At 42.0% G+C, this 18,529-nt stretch overlaps 1 protein-coding gene across 1 annotated transcript in view; it reads left to right on the top strand.

The window, feature by feature from the left end:
- Positions 1-16,721: 16,721 nt before the first annotated feature.
- LOC112113566 (opsin-5-like) overlaps positions 16,722-18,529 on the top strand; it is a 48,907-nt gene continuing 47,099 nt past the window's right edge. Inside the window, exon 1 of the mRNA XM_026649502.1 lies at positions 16,722-16,842. Coding sequence (XP_026505287.1) covers positions 16,722-16,842 — 121 coding nt within the window. The remainder of the gene's footprint in view (positions 16,843-18,529) is intronic.

The following is an 18,529-nucleotide window of genomic DNA, read 5'->3' as shown; positions in this document are numbered from 1 at the left end:
TGTTGTGGAAATATCTTCCTCAAAGGTATTTTCTACCCTCTCACGTTCCAGTAATGATAGATTCTGTTGAATATCTTGCTGAGAGAAGTCATGTGAATTTGAATGGGAGGCTGCCGCTCCCCAGCCTACATCTGATGAGTTAGAGTTGTTGAACCCGAGACAAGAAATCCCATTGTATCTTCCCTATTCACCCTCCTGGAATGTGTTCAAGATCCCATTCTCCAGATATATCAGATACATACTTCTATCTAGTCCACTGTATTCATGTAGGCCATAGACCTCAGAGAACCCCATTCACCAAACCAAGTGAGGATGTTACTTATTTATCATGGAGGAGAGAAGGCAGGCAATATACCTGTAAGAGTATCAGTGATTTAGAATATTTGTTAATTTGTAACTCTGGAGTTTCAATATAAGGATATCCCACTAGGACACTTATGAACAGGGATAGAGGGCAAAGTTAAGGGTTTTTTGGTGTGTGGAACTTCTAGTCCAAATTTCCTAATTTTGAAATGGTTGTCCTATGATAAAGATGAGGTTATTTTCAATTATTGGATATTTGTTTACAAACAGAATTCTGTCACAGTTTCCCCCCTCTCCCCCCCCAGAACATATAGTGCCTGCCATTAAAATCTTAGCATCTGTCAATCTGGTTTTTTGCATTCACATTTTGAGATTTTATAATCTCCACTTCTTGTTTATTGCCAATAGGTGGTGATAGTGCACTCTGTGCATACAGAAGCGCAAGTTTGTCCGCTTCCTGGTCCCATGCTAGTTCCTTTTGCCCCAGTTCAGCCAGGGCTTCAGTGTTGAAAGAATCTGATTACTAACAGAAGTGGCGATTGCACACCACCATGTTGAATCTACAGGCTTCTCTGCACAGCATCCTTGCCATACTTTGTGTCTATGACCCAGAAAATATATTCCTCCTCCCTTCCTAAAAATGTAAAAGTGTTCAGTTATTCTGCAAAGGTGCATTTACCAAGATGGCTTGTGTTCCTGGTCTGGATTTTGGTCTTTTATGTGGTTCACTCTTTGGAATGAATTAAAGAATTTACACAGAAGAAAATGAAGGAAAATCAGGAAAAAATTACATTGTATTTGTTGATTGCTACTCTGGCTTGTAAGGGCGCAGACTCACCCCTGCGGCGCCTCCTGCTGGTCGTCCGGGAATTAGCTCTTCCAGCCTCCGGAGCGCCCTCTGCAGGCCGGTGATCCGCCTTACCTCACTCTGGCCCCCGTGTCCCTCCCAGGACCCAGTGCCCCGTTATCTGGGGTGCTGCCCCCTGGCAGTAACCCCACAGTTCTGGGTCTCCCCCTCCCAGGGGAGCCCCCACCCACTATCCCCACTTCACCTCAGTCTTGGCTACTGCCCGGCATCACTGCCCCGTTCACTGGGGCAGACTGCAGTGGATCAGCCACTCATCACAGGCAAAGGGGTTTGGGCCTGCTCCCTCTACCTACCCATGGGCTGCCCCTTTGCAACCCCAGTACCCAGTTGGCCTTACTCTAGGCCTGCGGGGTTTCCAGGCTGGAGCTCCCCAGCTCCTCTTGCCTTCCCCCGGCCCTGCTCCACCTTAGGTACCCAGGTAGGCTCCCTAGCAGCCAGGCCCTTCTCCCTCTAAAGGCAGAGAGAGAGTGTCTGCTTGAGTTCCTGGCTCAAGCCTTTATAGAGCCAGCTGGTCCCTGATTGGGGCGTGGCCCCAGCTGAGCCTGCCTCCCAATCAGTCCAGCCTAAGGCTCCCAACCCCAGCCCCAGCCCTCTCCAAGGGCTAGCTTTTAACCCCTTTCAGGCCAGGAGCGGGTGACCACCCCGCTACATGGCACCAAAGCAGAAATGATGGTGGCACTTCCCTTTTACACCTTCTATATTGGTAGCAAGCAGAGGGGATGTGCACGCAGCACTGCAGTAACTATTCTTGCTAACCCATGCTACTTTCCTTACCTCGCAGGTGCTACAGCTGCACATTAAAATCAGAAATTGACCGTGCTGATGGGTCTGCAAACCCTCCAGTAGCTGCTGAAAGAGTGACAAAGCAGAGTCACCCAGAGCAGCTGAACTAACTGAGGAAGGAAGAAAAGAGAACAGGAGATGGTTTCTACCTCATTTGGCAGGGGGACATGAGGAAGTGTTCAGGTCTGATGGACATGAAGGAGACAGAAGATGCAGGAGAGAGATGTAGAACAGACGCATGGGACAAGGAAAGTGACAGTCTCAAACCATTTCTTCGGAGCTCAGAGCTGGGGTGGGAGGGAGAGTGCATACAACACAAAAGGGAACTGCAAAATGAGGCCGGGGTTATTCTCTGCATGACAGAAGGTTTCCATACTGTCCTGGCATCTGCCTACCACATAGCCAGACATTATCTACCATCAGCTTTACTCTAGCAGTTACCACTTCAGTGACCTCCTGCAAGCTATACCCTCCTACTAGCACAAGTGCCAGAATTATAGTCTGGTTGTGTCCCCGCTTCCTCCTGGCTAACAGCAATAGAGTTAATTTCCCCTCCCGCTGGCTTTGCTTTGTTTGCTACTGTTCATTAACGGTTGTGGGGTTTTTAAATAAATGTTGTGATGCTATTTTTCTGGAGCGATCGCTACCCTGTTAGCAAATGTGAGTGCCCCAAATGATCATTACAGTGCCTTTGTCTGTAATCACCCCGATCACCATGCCCATCGCAGGACCTTGCCTTGGCACCAGTCTAACTTTTGTGTAAATAAAATCAAGTCGTGGAATCACAGTAGCACTGGTGGGTGTCATCCCTAACTATAAAAAACAACGAGGAGTCCTTGTGGCACCTTAGAGACTAACAAATTTATTTGGGCATAAGCTTTCGTGGGCTAGAACCCACTTCATCAGATGCATGAAGTGAAAAATACAGGAGCAGGTACAGTAACTCCTCATTTAACATCGTCCCGCTTAATGTTGTTTCACTGTTACGTCCATGCTCAATTAGGGAACATGCTCATTTAAAGTTGTGCAATGCTCTCTTATAACATTGTTTGGCTGCCTGCTTGTAAGATTCTGTGGAAGAGCAGTGAGCATTGCACAAATTTCACTTCTCCACCTCCTCCCCATCCCTCCCAGCGCTTCCCCCACCACCAGCTGTTTGGCGGCACTTAGGACTTTCTGGGAGGGAGGGGAGGAGCAGAGAAGTGGCGCTTAGGACTTTGGGGGAGAGGGATGTGGCATGCTCCGGGGAGGAGGTGGAGTGGGGGTGGGAAGAGGTGGGCCTGGAGTGGAGCTGGGACAGGAAGAGGCGGGCCTGGAGTGGAGCGGGGACAGGAAGAGGCAGGCCTGGAGTGGAGCGGGGACAGGAAGAGGTGGGCCTGGAGCATTCCCAGCAAAGTCCGAGCCTGTTCTTCTCCGGGGTGCTGCCGCTGCTGCTGCAAAGGTGCTTCCTAGTGTCCTTGCCTGCAGCGGGCTGTGCCTGTGTGGGGTAAGCCATGGGCACTTCCCAACCACAGTACAGTACTGTACAGTATATAATGCCTTTTGTCTGCCCCAGTGTTCTCCTACTGGTTTTTTGAATGTTATGATTCCTGTGTCAGATTTGTGTCCATTTATTCTTTTGCATACTGTCCAGTTTGGCCAATGTACATGGTAGAGAGGCACTGCTGGCACATGATGGCATATATCACATTGGTAGATGTGCAGGTGAACGAGCCCCAGATGGTGTGGCTGATGTGGTTAGGTCCTATGATGGTGTCCCTTGAATAGATATGTGGACAGAGCTGGCACCGGGGTTTGTAGCAGGGTTTGTTTCCTGGGTTGGTGTTTTTGTTGTGTGGTGTGTAGTTGCTGGTGAGTATTTGCTTCAGGTTGGGGGCTGTCTCTAGGTGAGAACTGGCCTGTCTCCCAAGGTCTGTGAGAGTGAGGGATCGTCCTTCAGGATAGGTTGTAGATCCTTGATGATACGCTGTAGGAGAACACTTCAATCTCTCTGGTCACTCAATAACGGACCTAAAAGTGGCAATTCTTCAACAACAAAAACTTCAAAAACAGACTCCAACATGAAGCTGCAGAACTGGAATTAATTTGCAAACTGGATACCATCAGATTAGGCCTGAATAAAGACTGGGAGTGGTTGGGTCATTACAAAACCTAAACTTAATTTTCCCAATACTAATTTATCCCTACTGTTACTCACACCTTCTTGTCAACTGTCTGTAATGGGCCACTCTCTTACCACTTCAAAAGTTATTTTTCCTCCCTTGGTATCCTGCTGTTAATTGATTTATCTTGTTAGACTGACCTCACACTTGGTAAAACAAACCCCATCCTTTCATGTGTGTATATATACCTGCTCCTGTATTGTTCACTTCATGCATCTGATGAAGTGGGTTCTAGCCCACGAAAGCTTATGCCCAAATAAATTTGTTAGTCTCTAAGGTGCCACAAGGACTCCTCGTTGTTTTTGCTGATACAGACTAACACAGCTACCACTCTGAAACCTGTCCCTAACTATGTTGCCAGTTGTTGACAGCAGTGGTGGATTCCCGAAACTCCATGGGCTTCTTACTAATAAAATGCTGCATCTTGCATTGCTTCTCTTATGAGCTGTAGCTGACTACATACATCAAGACACAATGGTTGTCAATGAGAATCCAACCCAAAACCTTCAGCACCAAAACTACAGGTTTCTCTTGAGCTAAAGGAGCACTTTCATAGCTGTAAGTATAGCAGGCTGCTATAATCTCTGTCCCAACCAGCCATTAGAGGAAGATACAAGCATGTGTACTGAGGGCTTAATCCTACTCTCATTGTGGTCCATGGCAAAACTTCCATGGACTTCAGTGGAGACAGGATGGTGCCTTATGCTAGTATATTACATTTCTCCCATGCTCTCACAGATGTCACAGGAATGTGACCTTTGCCAGACTGAAACAAACCAGTGGCTCATCTAGTTCAGTATCCAGTCGCCAACAACGGCAAGTATCATCCTTTAGAAGAGGTGCAAGAAGTCTTTTCAGTAGGTAGTCAGGGATTAATTTAACAGCAGGGGAAGTTTCCTTCTATACCCCATCAGTTAAGGGCTGCATTATGCCCTGAAGCGTGAGCGTTTACGTCCCTTCCAACGTTATTTTTATCAATACTAATTTAACTCTGGATGATGTTATTATCCATATAAATATCTAATCCTTTTTTTAATCCTGCCAAGCTTCTGGCCAAAATGGTGTCTTGAGGTAATGAGTCTCACAGGTAGTTGTGTAGAAGTATTTTCTGCAATATTATAAAAAATACAGTCTGCTGCAATAATGATTATAATCAGTGGACTTATTTGCTCAGAGAGGCATCTCCATCAAGTCTTGAGCTTGCCAAAGGCACATTTAATCAGCATTCTGCACCACCTGAGTTGGTGGTGGGAGCAACTTTTGTCCCCGGTGGTGTAAGCCAAAGGAGTAGCAGGTGAGAAGGGTGTCTTAGAATCACAGTGTAGCCAGATGAGACATCTATCACTACTGTGGGGAAAGAACAATGTGCCATTCTGCCCTTTCTCAAACAGGCCAGCATTCTAGAAAAGATACATATCCTCAGGTATTTTGGTCAACTTGCCTACATGAACATCAGGCACCAGCCCTAGTGATACACCAGGGGTTGCATCAAGGGAGCACTAACTCTTTTGATTCCTGGACTACATTGCTTCCTTGTGTGAATGAAGAATGAGTAAACCTCTTCCATCTGTAGCATTTCCACAATTTGGGAAACTCCTTTGGTGCTCAAACCCTTCCATTATCTTGGAGATATATATTGTATTTGGATCACATGCCTCTGCAGGACTTTATTGACAGACACATCTCTGTCACACAAGCACATTCTGTCTCCAGATCAAACGTATTTCTCACTGAGTGGTAATCATCATTGGTTGCCAGCTTCCACAGTACCATATCCACTGTTTTGTCTACGTTGATTGGATTTTGGTAAGGTTTTCACTTAAAATTTTACTTAGTCTTTTGCAAGACACATATAGGAATGAAAAATGGGTCTGTTTTGAACACTGTGAAAAGGAAACAACTGAAATTTTACATAAAATAATTTTACGTATTTTTAAATGGTGCTACTTGAGTGAAAACATCGAAACAGCATATTTTAAAGGTGTTACGCACAGGCGTGCAGGTAAACTTGACTGACCTTTATTTCCTGCTTCCAGTCATCTGACATGTGCCAGAGTCTGAAAGCCTACATCCTGTCACATGACAGGAATCAGTATCCACTGATACCAATGGCTATTGTTACAGAGAGCAAAAAGGTCTATTCACAAATAATGAACTGCAGCTGTGGTAAGGGGAACACTCCTTCTAAGATGAACCTGCAAATACTACAGGATGAACTGGAGACAAAAAAAAAATCACAGGAAATCTGTCCATGGTAAACGGGGGCCTTTTTTTTATAGTATCCTTCTATGCTTCCTCTCTGTAAAGGCTATGGGCTGAAAACACACACACCAGCACCCACAAAATGATCCCCTGATAATCTACAATTAATTACCCCTGATTCATCTTACATTTCCAAAAGGAGGAAAGTGGAGGAAGAAGTAAATTTGACTGTCACGTGTTATGAACTGGTAAGTCAAGGGACAGCCAATCAAGGGAAGGAGAAGAAGGCAAGCCAGTCCACAGAGCCAGAACTGAAAATGACACTGAAAATGGCCCTTAAAGCACAAGATGGTGCACATTCTCAAGAGACTGTTCAGAATCATAGAGCTGAGAACATTCAGTCACAAATGGAGGAAAAAACTTCGTTTTCAAGAGGCATTTGCAAGCTACAGTGATGTGAGGTGTCACTACTCCCTCTTTGCTCAAGACATGAGACTCAGCCCACAAACAAAGGCAGATGGAAGCCGAGAGCTTGAGCACGAGGCATGAGTTGCTATTCCCCAAGAAGGGTAAACTGAGAATCCAGAAATGTTTGCCCTAGTAAACTCAGTTTGGAGGAGTTGGCACATCTGACCAGATAGGAGAAAAGAGCCATGATGGGACCTGATACCAACCAGAACCTTAGAAAGATATTCAAAGGGACCAAACGCATGGGGGAAAAGGGGAGACAGTCACAGGATATGAATGTACCCTGAGACAGTAGAGACTGACTACAGGATAGAGACTGTTTTCCACAAAGCACACAGACAATACACAAGTAAGGATAGTTTGCATAGGCTAAGACTTTCATGAATGACCAGGAACCAAATTCCCTAAGCAAGCTGACAAGAAATCCCTGCCTCAAAATAGTCTCCTAGCAGGAAGACAACTAGGTAGAGATACATCGACAGCCTTCCTGGTGGGAAGAGAGAGATATGAAAATAATGCCTTATGCACCCCAGCCCAGGAAAGCAAAAGGATAGGATTTCTATACTTCATTTGGGAGTCACTGGTAGGAGGCAACAGGGAATTCAACAGAAGGTTTCTATCAAAAATGGGAAATTCTCCCCATTCTCCACAGACTGCTAATGTACCAGGGGTACTGAGAGCAAAAAAAACCTGATTTGCTTGAGCGGACCAACCTGGCCTTGTTTATATGCCTTTGGACCCAGTTCTTGTCTCCAGATTTGTCATATATGTGTAGTCAGTGGAGCTTGAAGGGACAAGGCTGAGGCCAAAACTAATTTAATACTTCTTAAACAGTTTTGAGGAGGAAAAAACATGCATCCTCTAAACCTATGAGAGAGCTATTTTGCTAATGCAAAATTACACTGATACTGATATTTTTTCACTTTGTCTAATCTGCCTTGTTGTAAATGAGCATAAGTCTCATTTTTAATTAATAAAAGACTATTGTACAAAGTTTCTTCTGTAAAATCCCACTATTTATATATGTGTATTACTGTTTGCTCTCTAATACAGAGGGTATACTTTTACTTTGGTTGTAAAATACTATATTTACAGTATATTGGCAGAAAGCTGGTTGCTATAAAATATCAACCTAAATTCTGTGCCAGAATGGAGTTTCTACACAAAATGCTTGTATTCTGTGTCATAACGCTGCTTCTGTTAAGACTGTTCATGTGATGAAATAATGTCTGTGATGAAATTCATATTCTTTACCACATGGCCCAAATTACCTGGGTTTTATAAACAATTCCTTTGGCAGCTGCACAAAAGAACCAGTGGCTACCTAATGTTAGTCCAAACCTCAGTTTGCTTTCCCAGAAATTGCATTCTTGATGCCTTTCCCACGTTTAGAGGAGAAAGTAAAGTGGCTTGTCCAAAAACAGCAGTCCCACTAATTTTCCAGAATGTGTTTATGAAGGTATATTCATATATCCTGTTCAACAAGGGAATTCTACCATTATGTAAATTAAGTGCATATTTTTTAATCCAGTTCTTGATCTATGGAGAAGTACTATTCACAAGTCAACTAATTCATATAGTGAAATTGGGAGGGAGGAGTTTTGTATTTTTCCTTTTCTTCTAGCAGTTTTGATGTATGGGATTCTGAACACTGATGTATTCATATATGGGCTGAGTCCTGGGGTAAGAGAAAACAAAGTGGTAATATCTGATGGTCAGAAGAGAGTTGTGGGGAAGGGGGGGGAAAGGTTTACAAAAATGGATGATTATTCATAAAATGTCTATGGTTTTGGTTTGACTTGGTTGTGCGTTTTTGTGGATGGCTCTCAGACCACTTGCAATTATTTGTTTCTAGTAGCACCGCTAATGTGCTAGGTGCTTTCCAAACGTAAACCATGAGTCAGCTGTGTCCAACACATGCTTGGGTATATTAGCAATGTCTTCTGTTTTCCTGTTAGTCCAGGAAGGTCACCCTAAACTCAGTAGCATGGGCTAGGGTCTGAGACAAAAATGCCTGTTCGGCACCATGGCAATAGTGGGTCAAGTCCCCATCCCAGCTATGGTTTTGTGGCTAAGGCTAACAATTCAGGGCTGTGTTTGATAGTAGCCCTTTTATTATTTATTCATTTTTTATCATAATCAAGTTACATAATGTGTCAGGTTTCTTCTCATTTGATTTTCTGCATAAAAAAAATTATGTACATGAGCATCAGTGTCATTCCTAGGGCCGGGCCACATTATGACTGCCTGTTGTGCCCCACGCAAAGGCACAGCCACAGTCCCTGCACTTGGAAGAGTATAGGAACTCTGCTCCCTCTGTGGTGTACCCCCACAAGCACATGTTGCCTCGAAGGGATAGGGAGGAGATCGCCTCATGGCCCCACCCCACTCTGCACCTCCATGGTGCAGGGAACAGGCAGTGCTGAACGCAGGAAGGACAGTGCAGTTTGTACAGGCTCCCTGTGCCCTGGGTTGCTAGGGGAAGGACTGTACCATTTGATTTCCCTGCACAGCACTAAATGAGCTTCATTGTGAGTTGCTTTTTTCTACTGGACACTGATAGTCCAGGAAGAATTGTGGCAAGGGACAGTAATATCTGCTTCTTTCGTATACTCAACCTCCTAGACTTACTGCTGCTGTCCCCTGCCAGCATACCTAGTGGAACAGAAGAACTAAAAATGTTAATGGCAACAATTGCTGGCTGCAAGTAATCAACTTTACTGTGGTGTTCTTGGTAATCCTCTGGCTAAGTGTAGATAATATTCTGGTAATGTTAATTAAGCAAGAACAAAGACTTTAGTGGTGACCACTGTGTAGAGATCTTGCTCTTTCACTCTCTCTCTTTTTCTGGCTTTATACTTTCTTAATATAGGATTAAATTCTGATTGTTGCTAAGCACCTGCACATCTAAGTGACTTTAATGGGAATTGTAGGTGCTCAGCATCTTATTCAACATTTTCCAATAAATGTTGTGTGTATTCAGTGAATTTGCTCTAAAAATCCCCACAGATTTAGACATTAAAAATTCCCCACAAAATTTGGAGCAAAATTCAGTAGAACTTGCTATCAATTCCCACAGACTTTTAGTGGCCTTTTGTGAGACGAATCAATGCCGAAGAATATACCTGCTTCTATTTGATTTTAACCTTTTTGTTTGCATATCTTTTCCTCCAACTCCTTTGATTCAACTGCCAGGTGCCATTTGTATATAATCTTGCCACACAATAGCAACTTTTCTTGGCAAATCCCTTCCCCTGGTAACTTCCTAATTATTTAGTGTACCTCGGGGAAATCAGATGCTGGTTAGACGTTATACAACATCACAAACCACCTGCATAAATTATAGTTTTTATGATATTTCAATATGCTGTACTGAACTAATGTACTGTGGTCTACTAATGTGAGATTGTCTCTGAGGCCAGTGAATAGCACATTGGTATGTGGCTTGTTGTGATGGGATATATTGTCAGTAAAACAGTTTAGAGAGTTGGACAGTGATTAAAAGTTTCTTGCACATTTTTAGCATCTCAAAGAGAAGCTACCTGTTAGCTTACATCCTTCATAAGTCAGTTTTGCGTGCTACCTCAGAGATCTTTGGCTGATTTAGAATGTCCATAAAAAAGTGCTGCTTTAGCCTGTCATAAGTCTGGGGGTTTTTTATTGTTCACTTCAAAAAGCTGTCTTGATCTACTGGTGGTAATAATGAGTGCTAATTTAACCCTTAAGTGCTTGCATTTTCCATATTGTCAGGCAAATTAATTACTTATAAGATGTGTACCTATATACAGAATTTGAGTGGCCAGCTTCTGCTAGATTCTCTAAAATTCTCTTAATTATGCAGTTAAGGGTCCAAATCCTGCTTTTACTTACAGCAATATAAATCCACACATACTCCAGTGAAGCCATTGAAGTTACTCCAGATTTACACTGGTGTGACCGACAACAGTGTTTGTTGCAATGTGCCTTTGAAGCCTATTGTGTGTGCACTAGAGGCTCAGGTTCTGCCACCCTTAGATTGTGTAGTAGCTTCCTCTGCGAGTAGCCCTATGAAGAGCAATTTCATATAATGGTTGAAAGAATCAAAATAAAATCAGTTTTGCCCCATGCCAGGATAAGTCAATGGCTTTACTTGCAGAGTAAGACACTGCTCCTATTGAATAAGAGCAGCAGCATATGGCCCTCACCATTTAGAATTTATACTGGGCTTCAGGCCCTTTCATTTTTGAAAAATCCGTTTTTATGACATTATTTCTGCTTTAGTACACTGGGTTAGGGAGAGGTATTATCCTGCTAAGGGATCAAGATTGATGTTATTACCTTATTCGTGATGTAAAAGCAATGAGACTCGGAGAGGAAAAGGTTTGGGAAGTAAAAACCCCCTTAGCTCTCAGCAGATCTCTGCATTGGGTGGACATGGCGGCAGGAGGATGCAATTTATACACCATGAAGGGAGACTAAGAGGAGGGTGGATGTGAACCCTTTTTGACTTACCCTTCCCATTCCCGCCACTTCTTTGGGAGATTAATGTGTAGCCTGATGAACACCAGGGCAGTTGGACTCCCTTTATTGGAAATGAAGGGATTAAATGCCTTCCGGCAGGAGATTAACTGCCTGCAGTTGGGACCCAATTCTGTTTCATTACTGCCCTGTTGTCTGAAAGTCATTGGCCATTGTTGGGATCTATGGCATTGCTAAAACACAGAAAAATGATTCCACAAAATGCAGAAAAAATCCTGTAAAATCTCTTACACTGGAGTCTTCCCCCTCAGTATCAAAAGGGTGCATACTGTAGAGTGTTCCAACAAGACCCCAAGGAACTTCATCACCCCAAACTCAACTACTGTGAAAGTGTTAGACTATGACATCATGCTGAAGCTATTAACCATGCCATGGAAATTTAGGAGTTGTCATAGTAATAATCTGATCCAGACTTTTCAGTAGAAATTCAGCAGCATTATGGCCTAAAGCACTCACAACTGAAACAAAAAGGAATACAATACACATCTTCCCAGACTTAGAGGAAAAACCTTTGCGAACAGAGATGATGCTTCCTTCATTCCAAAGGATTATCACTAAACATAGAATTACCATCATATAATTTAAATATCCTGGAAGGAGAACTGCCACCTACCACATGGATCAGTGCCCTAGGCAAGTCAGAGAACCACCTTGGCATTGGACATTCAGTGAGAGATATTTTGTAGTGGATCTAAAGAAATATTTCCTTAGAGAATAATACCTAGAAATGAGATTCACTTAAACTCTGGGCCCCAGAAATTATTTTACAGTTAAGGGGATTCAACTGTATCAACATAGACCCACTAACATCCAGAAAATCAACAGTTAAACCCGCATGTACATCCACATCAATCTCAACTCACATGCCTTCCCACACATGGATTCTTCCATTTCACAACGGTGTTTTATTTTTCTTCTTTTTAAAATTGTCTCATTGCCAGCAGCCCCACTGTTTTAATCTCTCCAGGGCACTTTGTAAGATTAGCAAATCCACATGATGACAATTTGGGTGTCGTTGGTAAATTTGATCGCCACTGAAGTGACATGTGCTGGAATAAGAATAAAAGGCTGGAATTGGTGACATATGAAACACAGTGTGAGAGTTTGCCAAAAAGCATGACCTTGGCAGAAAATACCACCACAGAGCTTATGGAGGAAACTGTGAAGCATAGCAAATTACAGTCCCTCACTGCAAAACGTGAAGACTTGGAAAAGACAGTAATGGTGATGCTAGACCAGGAAGAACTCTACTATGCTCTATACTCAGAGAAGAGGCTTTCTCTCTTTATTATATACAAGTACTGACAAAGAATTCTATAATTCAGATGTAAATCAATCCTGAGGCTATAACATAAATCAATTTACATCACTTAAATCAGCTTCTGTACCAGATGACTGGAGGATAGTTAGGATGCCAATTTTTCAAAAAGGCTCCAGCGACGATCTTGGCAATTTCAGTCCAGTAAGTCTAACTTCAGTACCAGGCAAATTGGTTGAAACTATAGTAAAAAAAAACAAATAAAAAAACAGAATTATCAGACACATAAACGAACATGATTTACATGATGAACAGCTCTTAAAGCAAACTAAGTAGTCATGGGATAAGAGGGAAAGTCCTCTCATGGATCAGTAACTGGTTAAAGCACAGGAAACAAAGAGTAGGAATAAATTATCACTTTTCACAATGGAGAGAGAGGAATAGCAGTGTCCCCCAGGGCTCTGTACTGGCACTGGTGATGTTCCACATTTCATAAATGATTTAGCATTAAGAAATCTGTAGCCAGAGGTACAGTACCAGAGGTCTCTAAGTCCCAAACAAAATGTACCTAGTTTACATGTAGAGTAATAGGTGGCAGTGAATCTAACTCTTTTTTATTTGATATCTACCAAAGCCAGGTACTGGGGGCAAGCGCTTCAAATAGAGGATTTAGGAATAGTGATTGATACAGCTTCAATTGAAATCAATGGAAAAAATGACCATTAACGTCAGTGGAAACAGGTTCTCTTCTTGTCTGCAATAGCTTACAGTCTAGTGGTTAGATAAGATTGGGTACATAGTTGCACAGGAGGGCTGAGGGCAAAAGAATCTTTTTACTCATACATAGGGATTGAGCATAATTACCTTGTCCACAGGTAAGTACAAAGGCTATGGAAGACAAGCCACTGCTAGTATCACTAGTTAGCTCAATAGTGGTGGAGAGAGGATGGAGGGTAAGTCAGGGCTGCCTCATTGGTTGCTGTGGAGGGGATAACACATAATGAGCACTTAAGGCGTGGGGAAGTGGCCATGGTCACCCAGTACTTTGGCCGTTAGAGTACACTGTAGGGGTTTTGAATACCCGTATAATTCACGTCCTGATTCATTTTGCTGCAGTGTTTGCAGCACTGTGTTTCGGTACTTGGGACAGGGTCGCCATGTGCTAAATGGAGCTGGGACGTGAACCCTGCTCAATGGGAGCTGGTAGGTGTTCAGCACTTGTGGAAATCAGGCCACTTATTTAGATGCCTAAATGGATGTAGGTGCCTGTCTTTGAAAATCTTGGCCCAGGGGTTGAAGTCATTTCAGAGACATGCATTAAGGCAAAAGCAAGAGTCCCACCTTCTGATACAGCAATTGGCTTTGGCTAAACCTATTCTATTGTCTCTGAAACAAGATGAATTGAGTCTATGTGGGTCCCCTCTCTCCCCTCCCCCTTAGCAGTTAAGGAGAAGGGATTGTCTACATGCCGACAAAAGTCGATGTATCTTCCTCTGCCTGTTCTAAGATGCTGCAACATCTTCTATTATTATCCTCTTTATTTTCTTTTCCCCCTCAGGATGACAGGCTTAATGACAAATGACGGAAAAGCCTGAAGTAAGGTATTAGTCTGCGGCAGCAGAGATAAAAACAAATAATTGATTAAGAGGGATTTGCAAGTAAATGTTTGTCTTCCTTTCACCAAGTACAGCTGCCTGAGGCTGGTCTGCTGCCTGAGACTGAGGCGTGTAGGAACAGGCTTCTTCCTCTGGGGAGTGGCACAAGTGGGGTAGGTTAGCTGTTTGGAGTCCCTCAGAGGGAAAAACCTGGGTTTCTTCACTATGAATTGGATTTTGGCTTTTTCAGCATTCTATTTGCTGCATAGAGGGATTAGAGTGTGTATATAATGCTGTATCTTGATGATGCTGAACGTCTATAAAGGGTATGACTTTATGTATTTATATGTTGTATTAATAGGCCTGAGGAGAAAAGCCTGTTAGCCGTCTAAGAAGCAAAGCAGGCTGGGATTACCTGCTAGTAAGTGCTGAGCAGGACTCTCTTCATCAGTGCAGGGCTAGGATCATTAGGGGAAGGGCCCAGAGAGTTTTTGCAGCAAAGGAGACAAGACAAACTCACTCATGGAGCCAAGGACATCCTTGATCTGGGCTTTTTTTTTTTAATAATAGCTTGGTTAGTGGTAGGCATTGGGCTGATTGTACCATCCCAGTAAACCACCTCTGTAGTGAAATGGGCTTTCCTCTTTCTAGTGTTCATCACACCCAGGATTCATAATGCAGCGTCTTTTCAGTAAGGATGAAGTTTAACTTTTGAAAGCTGAAGTTCAATGAAGCAGAAGCTCTGCTTTTCTTCATGTAATGAGGTAGTTTTAGGCTGACCCTATAAGGCTCAAATAATCTTTACATTGGTATCTCCGGTACCGGTGCAAGCCCTTAGTGTAGACATGCCGCAGCAACAAAAACCGTGACTTGCACTACTGTGGTTTAACCCAGTTTGAAACCAGTGTGAACTGTACCAGTGCACATCTCAGTTTACACCAGTGCAAAGTATCTATGCTAAGGATGTGCACAGATGCAGCTACGTGGGTTTGCTATGCCAGTACAAAAAAAAACCCGAACATGAGCTTCACAAAGGTATTTAGGCATCTAACTTCCACCCCTACTGTATATAAGACATCAGTCACATCCGGGGGGTATTATAAGTAGTTACCTCAGAGCAGGGAGTTGGGTAGAGCTAAATGTGGGGGCAGATTCTGATCTCTGTTGCACTGATGAAAATCTGAAGTAATTCCATTGGTTCCAAGGAGTTAATCCAGGATTAAATCAGTGTAATTGATATCAGAATCCAGTCTATAATTGGGCCAATGCATCCAAAAGATCTAATAATCATTAGAAGACTGTATCTTCAGTGAAGACTAAATAAAACAAATGGTGAGCCCCTGAAATCACATGCAGTGGCTGCTTTCAAAATGAGAGAAATCTGATTTTTCTGCAGCACAGTGCATCTCCAATTCTGGTGGAAGTGCTGCAGGTGCTCAGCACTCTGAAAATCAGACCCACACTATTTCATATTGCCCACAAAACAGAAAAAAATAATGTTTTTTTTTCTAATTAACAGCAGCCCTGCCTATGGAACACTTTTATTTGCATTGAAGCAAACTGATTTCCTCTGCTATATGAGAATAAAGCTGATGGGTTAGGTTATTCACACTGGAGCTAATGTGGCCCACAATAAATCTACCAGAAGTAACATTTGAAAGTCATTCAGAGAGTTTAGGTGGGATACACAGACACACTGGTAAGAGTCTGAACTTTCTTGCCTGGCAGTGGTAACCTGACATGGAATCCCACATCACATGTCAGGGCTCATTAGGCACTTACTATAGTGCTGCTGTTTCAGAGAGGATTCTGCTCAGAAATCAACATGCACATCCACCTTGAAACTACATCATCTGCCCAGATTCAAAACGTTTGTTCCAAAGCTTTAGCTCACAATTTCACAAAGTGAAACTGATGATTTTTAGTGCAATTGAGCAAATGGACCAGCGGTGGAGCACAGTATTATTCAGTGACAATTTTCAGGAGACTCCTAGGTAGCTCACAGAATGTAGTAAAATGCATCCATAAAATATATTTCTCCTCATAAAATATGGGCCTGAACCTTCTTCATTTGAATTCAATGGTAATCTTCATTGTCTTCAGTGAGGGCAGAGCAGGTTCATTATGGTATTTTTACAAATAATATATACACTTGTGCAGACGTGTGTGTGTGTATATATCATTAGGGTTATTATATTATATGACATATAGTTGTATTTTAAAGAATGATCATTACTTTGTCTAATATACTCTCTCCAGTCACTAAAGATTTCTGCATTTAGCAGCACCAGGGATATAAGGAAATCTGCAGCCTTGGTCTGGTCCCAGATTCATGGGCTGTATTAATAGATAGGATTAGCAAATAAGAACAGGTCAGAGGGCTGCAAAGCTCTTTCTTGTCTCTTGAGATTTCCCTGTTTAGTTTCAGTCTCAGTGCACCGCTTCCTAGAATGCAAGGAGCAGAAGTTTAAGAAAGCCAGAGACCATTTTCTTTTACTGGGCATTTGAGACTAACCGTGGGGGGGGAGAAAGGGCAAGTTCTGGGTCACGGGCTTTGCCTGAAAATGTCTCTCCAGTTTTCTCAACAGGCACCGTGGAGGAACAACAACATCACCTTTCTGAACAAAGAGCCTCCTGTCTCAGAACAAGGAGAGACTATTATAGGCTTCTACCTACTGGCTTTAGGTATGTACTGTATCTCTGAATGGCTTATGAAATGAAACTCCTTTTTAAGTTTGGACTAAAGTTCAAAGGGATTCCTATAGTGTTCATCCACAAAGGAACAAGATGTCATAAACTGCAACTTTTTCTTCAGAAAGTTCTTTCAAAAAAAAAAAAGGGAGCTAGTGGTTTTTTTTATTATTATATTTTATTTTAAATGCAAACATTTGTATTGGGGGCAAAAGGATATGATATTATAGTCCAAGCTATTCCTTTAACTAAGGCTCATTTAGGATGTGGATACGAACAAAATATCTTGTGCAGAAAAATATGACATTACCTTGTTTTCTCAAAATGTCTCAATGGCATTCAATTAGTGTTCTATGCTTCTATCTTCTGCTTACTGAAGTCTGTATTCAGATTGTTCAGCAAATAGTTCACCTTCTAAAACTAATACATTTAGTTAAATAGAATTCTACAATCATATTTTAAATTTGTTTGTAAAATTCTTCCATCTAATATTTTATATACATTTAGAGGAAACTTTCTTGATCTGAGTCTATTAAAGATTCCTTAAAATACTAAATTATTACTCATTATCAGGAGTTACAATAATATGTGCATAAGTCTAAAAACTTGATATTCAGATTACATTGCAAGGCAGTTATTATACACTCATATTAAAAGTGATTGAAAATGGAACCTCGTATTAACTCACTTTGTTCCTAAGACATTTTTTTGATTAAGTACTGTATTGTAATTTACAGCAAACTCAGTGCAGGATGATGGTGAATTACCATATCTGTTGTTCTGTAGGCAGACTTTATGAAATTTCAAAGAATGTAGATGTACCAGTTGACAAAGAAAATAAAAATAGCCATTTATTATTCTGACTTCATATGAAACAATATCAAAAGGTAACTGTTTTCCAGAGAATAATTCACAATCACGTCTTAGCTTTATAGTGATTCTATCTAATCGATCTATCTATGTTTATAAATGATAAAGAAATGAAACTGCATATAAAAGATGTTGCACATAATGAGAACTCCACAGCAATGTAAATAGAAATAGTTCCTGAGTACAACCATTGAGAAACAGGCTTGTAAATTAAATAATCACGCTAAATAAACGTTTCTTTTTCTAAGCTTATCATGTATTCCCCCCGGTACCAGCAGCTGCAAACCACCACCTGATACTTGTAAAGGAAAACACACAGCCATGATGAAGAGGCTTGAAGGCCTTTCCTTCTATCTATACGAGACTGGCATCTTTACCAACAAAAATAGCTGACATAATGTAGTTGGAGTAAAGAATAAGACAGTTCAGAAAAAAGTTGGAAAAAAATAGCAGCCACTTTATTAGGAAGCAGAATAAAAATAATGTGGTCAAAAGGAAGTAGAGATGTTCTGATTTATCCCAGACCTATGTGCACAGGTGCAAACACACGCATGCAGCATCAGCAGCCTAGAAAGCACACAGCACAATCAACTACTGAATGAACCACACTAGAACACATTCTCAATTAGGGCTTGATCCTGTATTTATTGACGTCAATGACAAAACACACATTGACTTCAGTGGTTCAAGATCAGGTCTTAACTGATTAGCCCTGCTGAGAATGGGATTCTGTGATTACTTGGTACCTACCAGACTCCTCTCCAGCCCTTTGATGCTGCAGGTTTCTCTAAAGAAATAAAAATGATACAAT

Source organism: Terrapene carolina, unplaced genomic scaffold (assembly GCF_002925995.2).
Source record: "Terrapene carolina triunguis isolate 2854851 unplaced genomic scaffold, T_m_triunguis-2.0 Scaffold85, whole genome shotgun sequence".
NCBI classification, from domain to species: Eukaryota; Metazoa; Chordata; order Testudines; family Emydidae; genus Terrapene; species Terrapene triunguis.
This window is presented reverse-complemented; position numbering and strand designations above follow the sequence as displayed.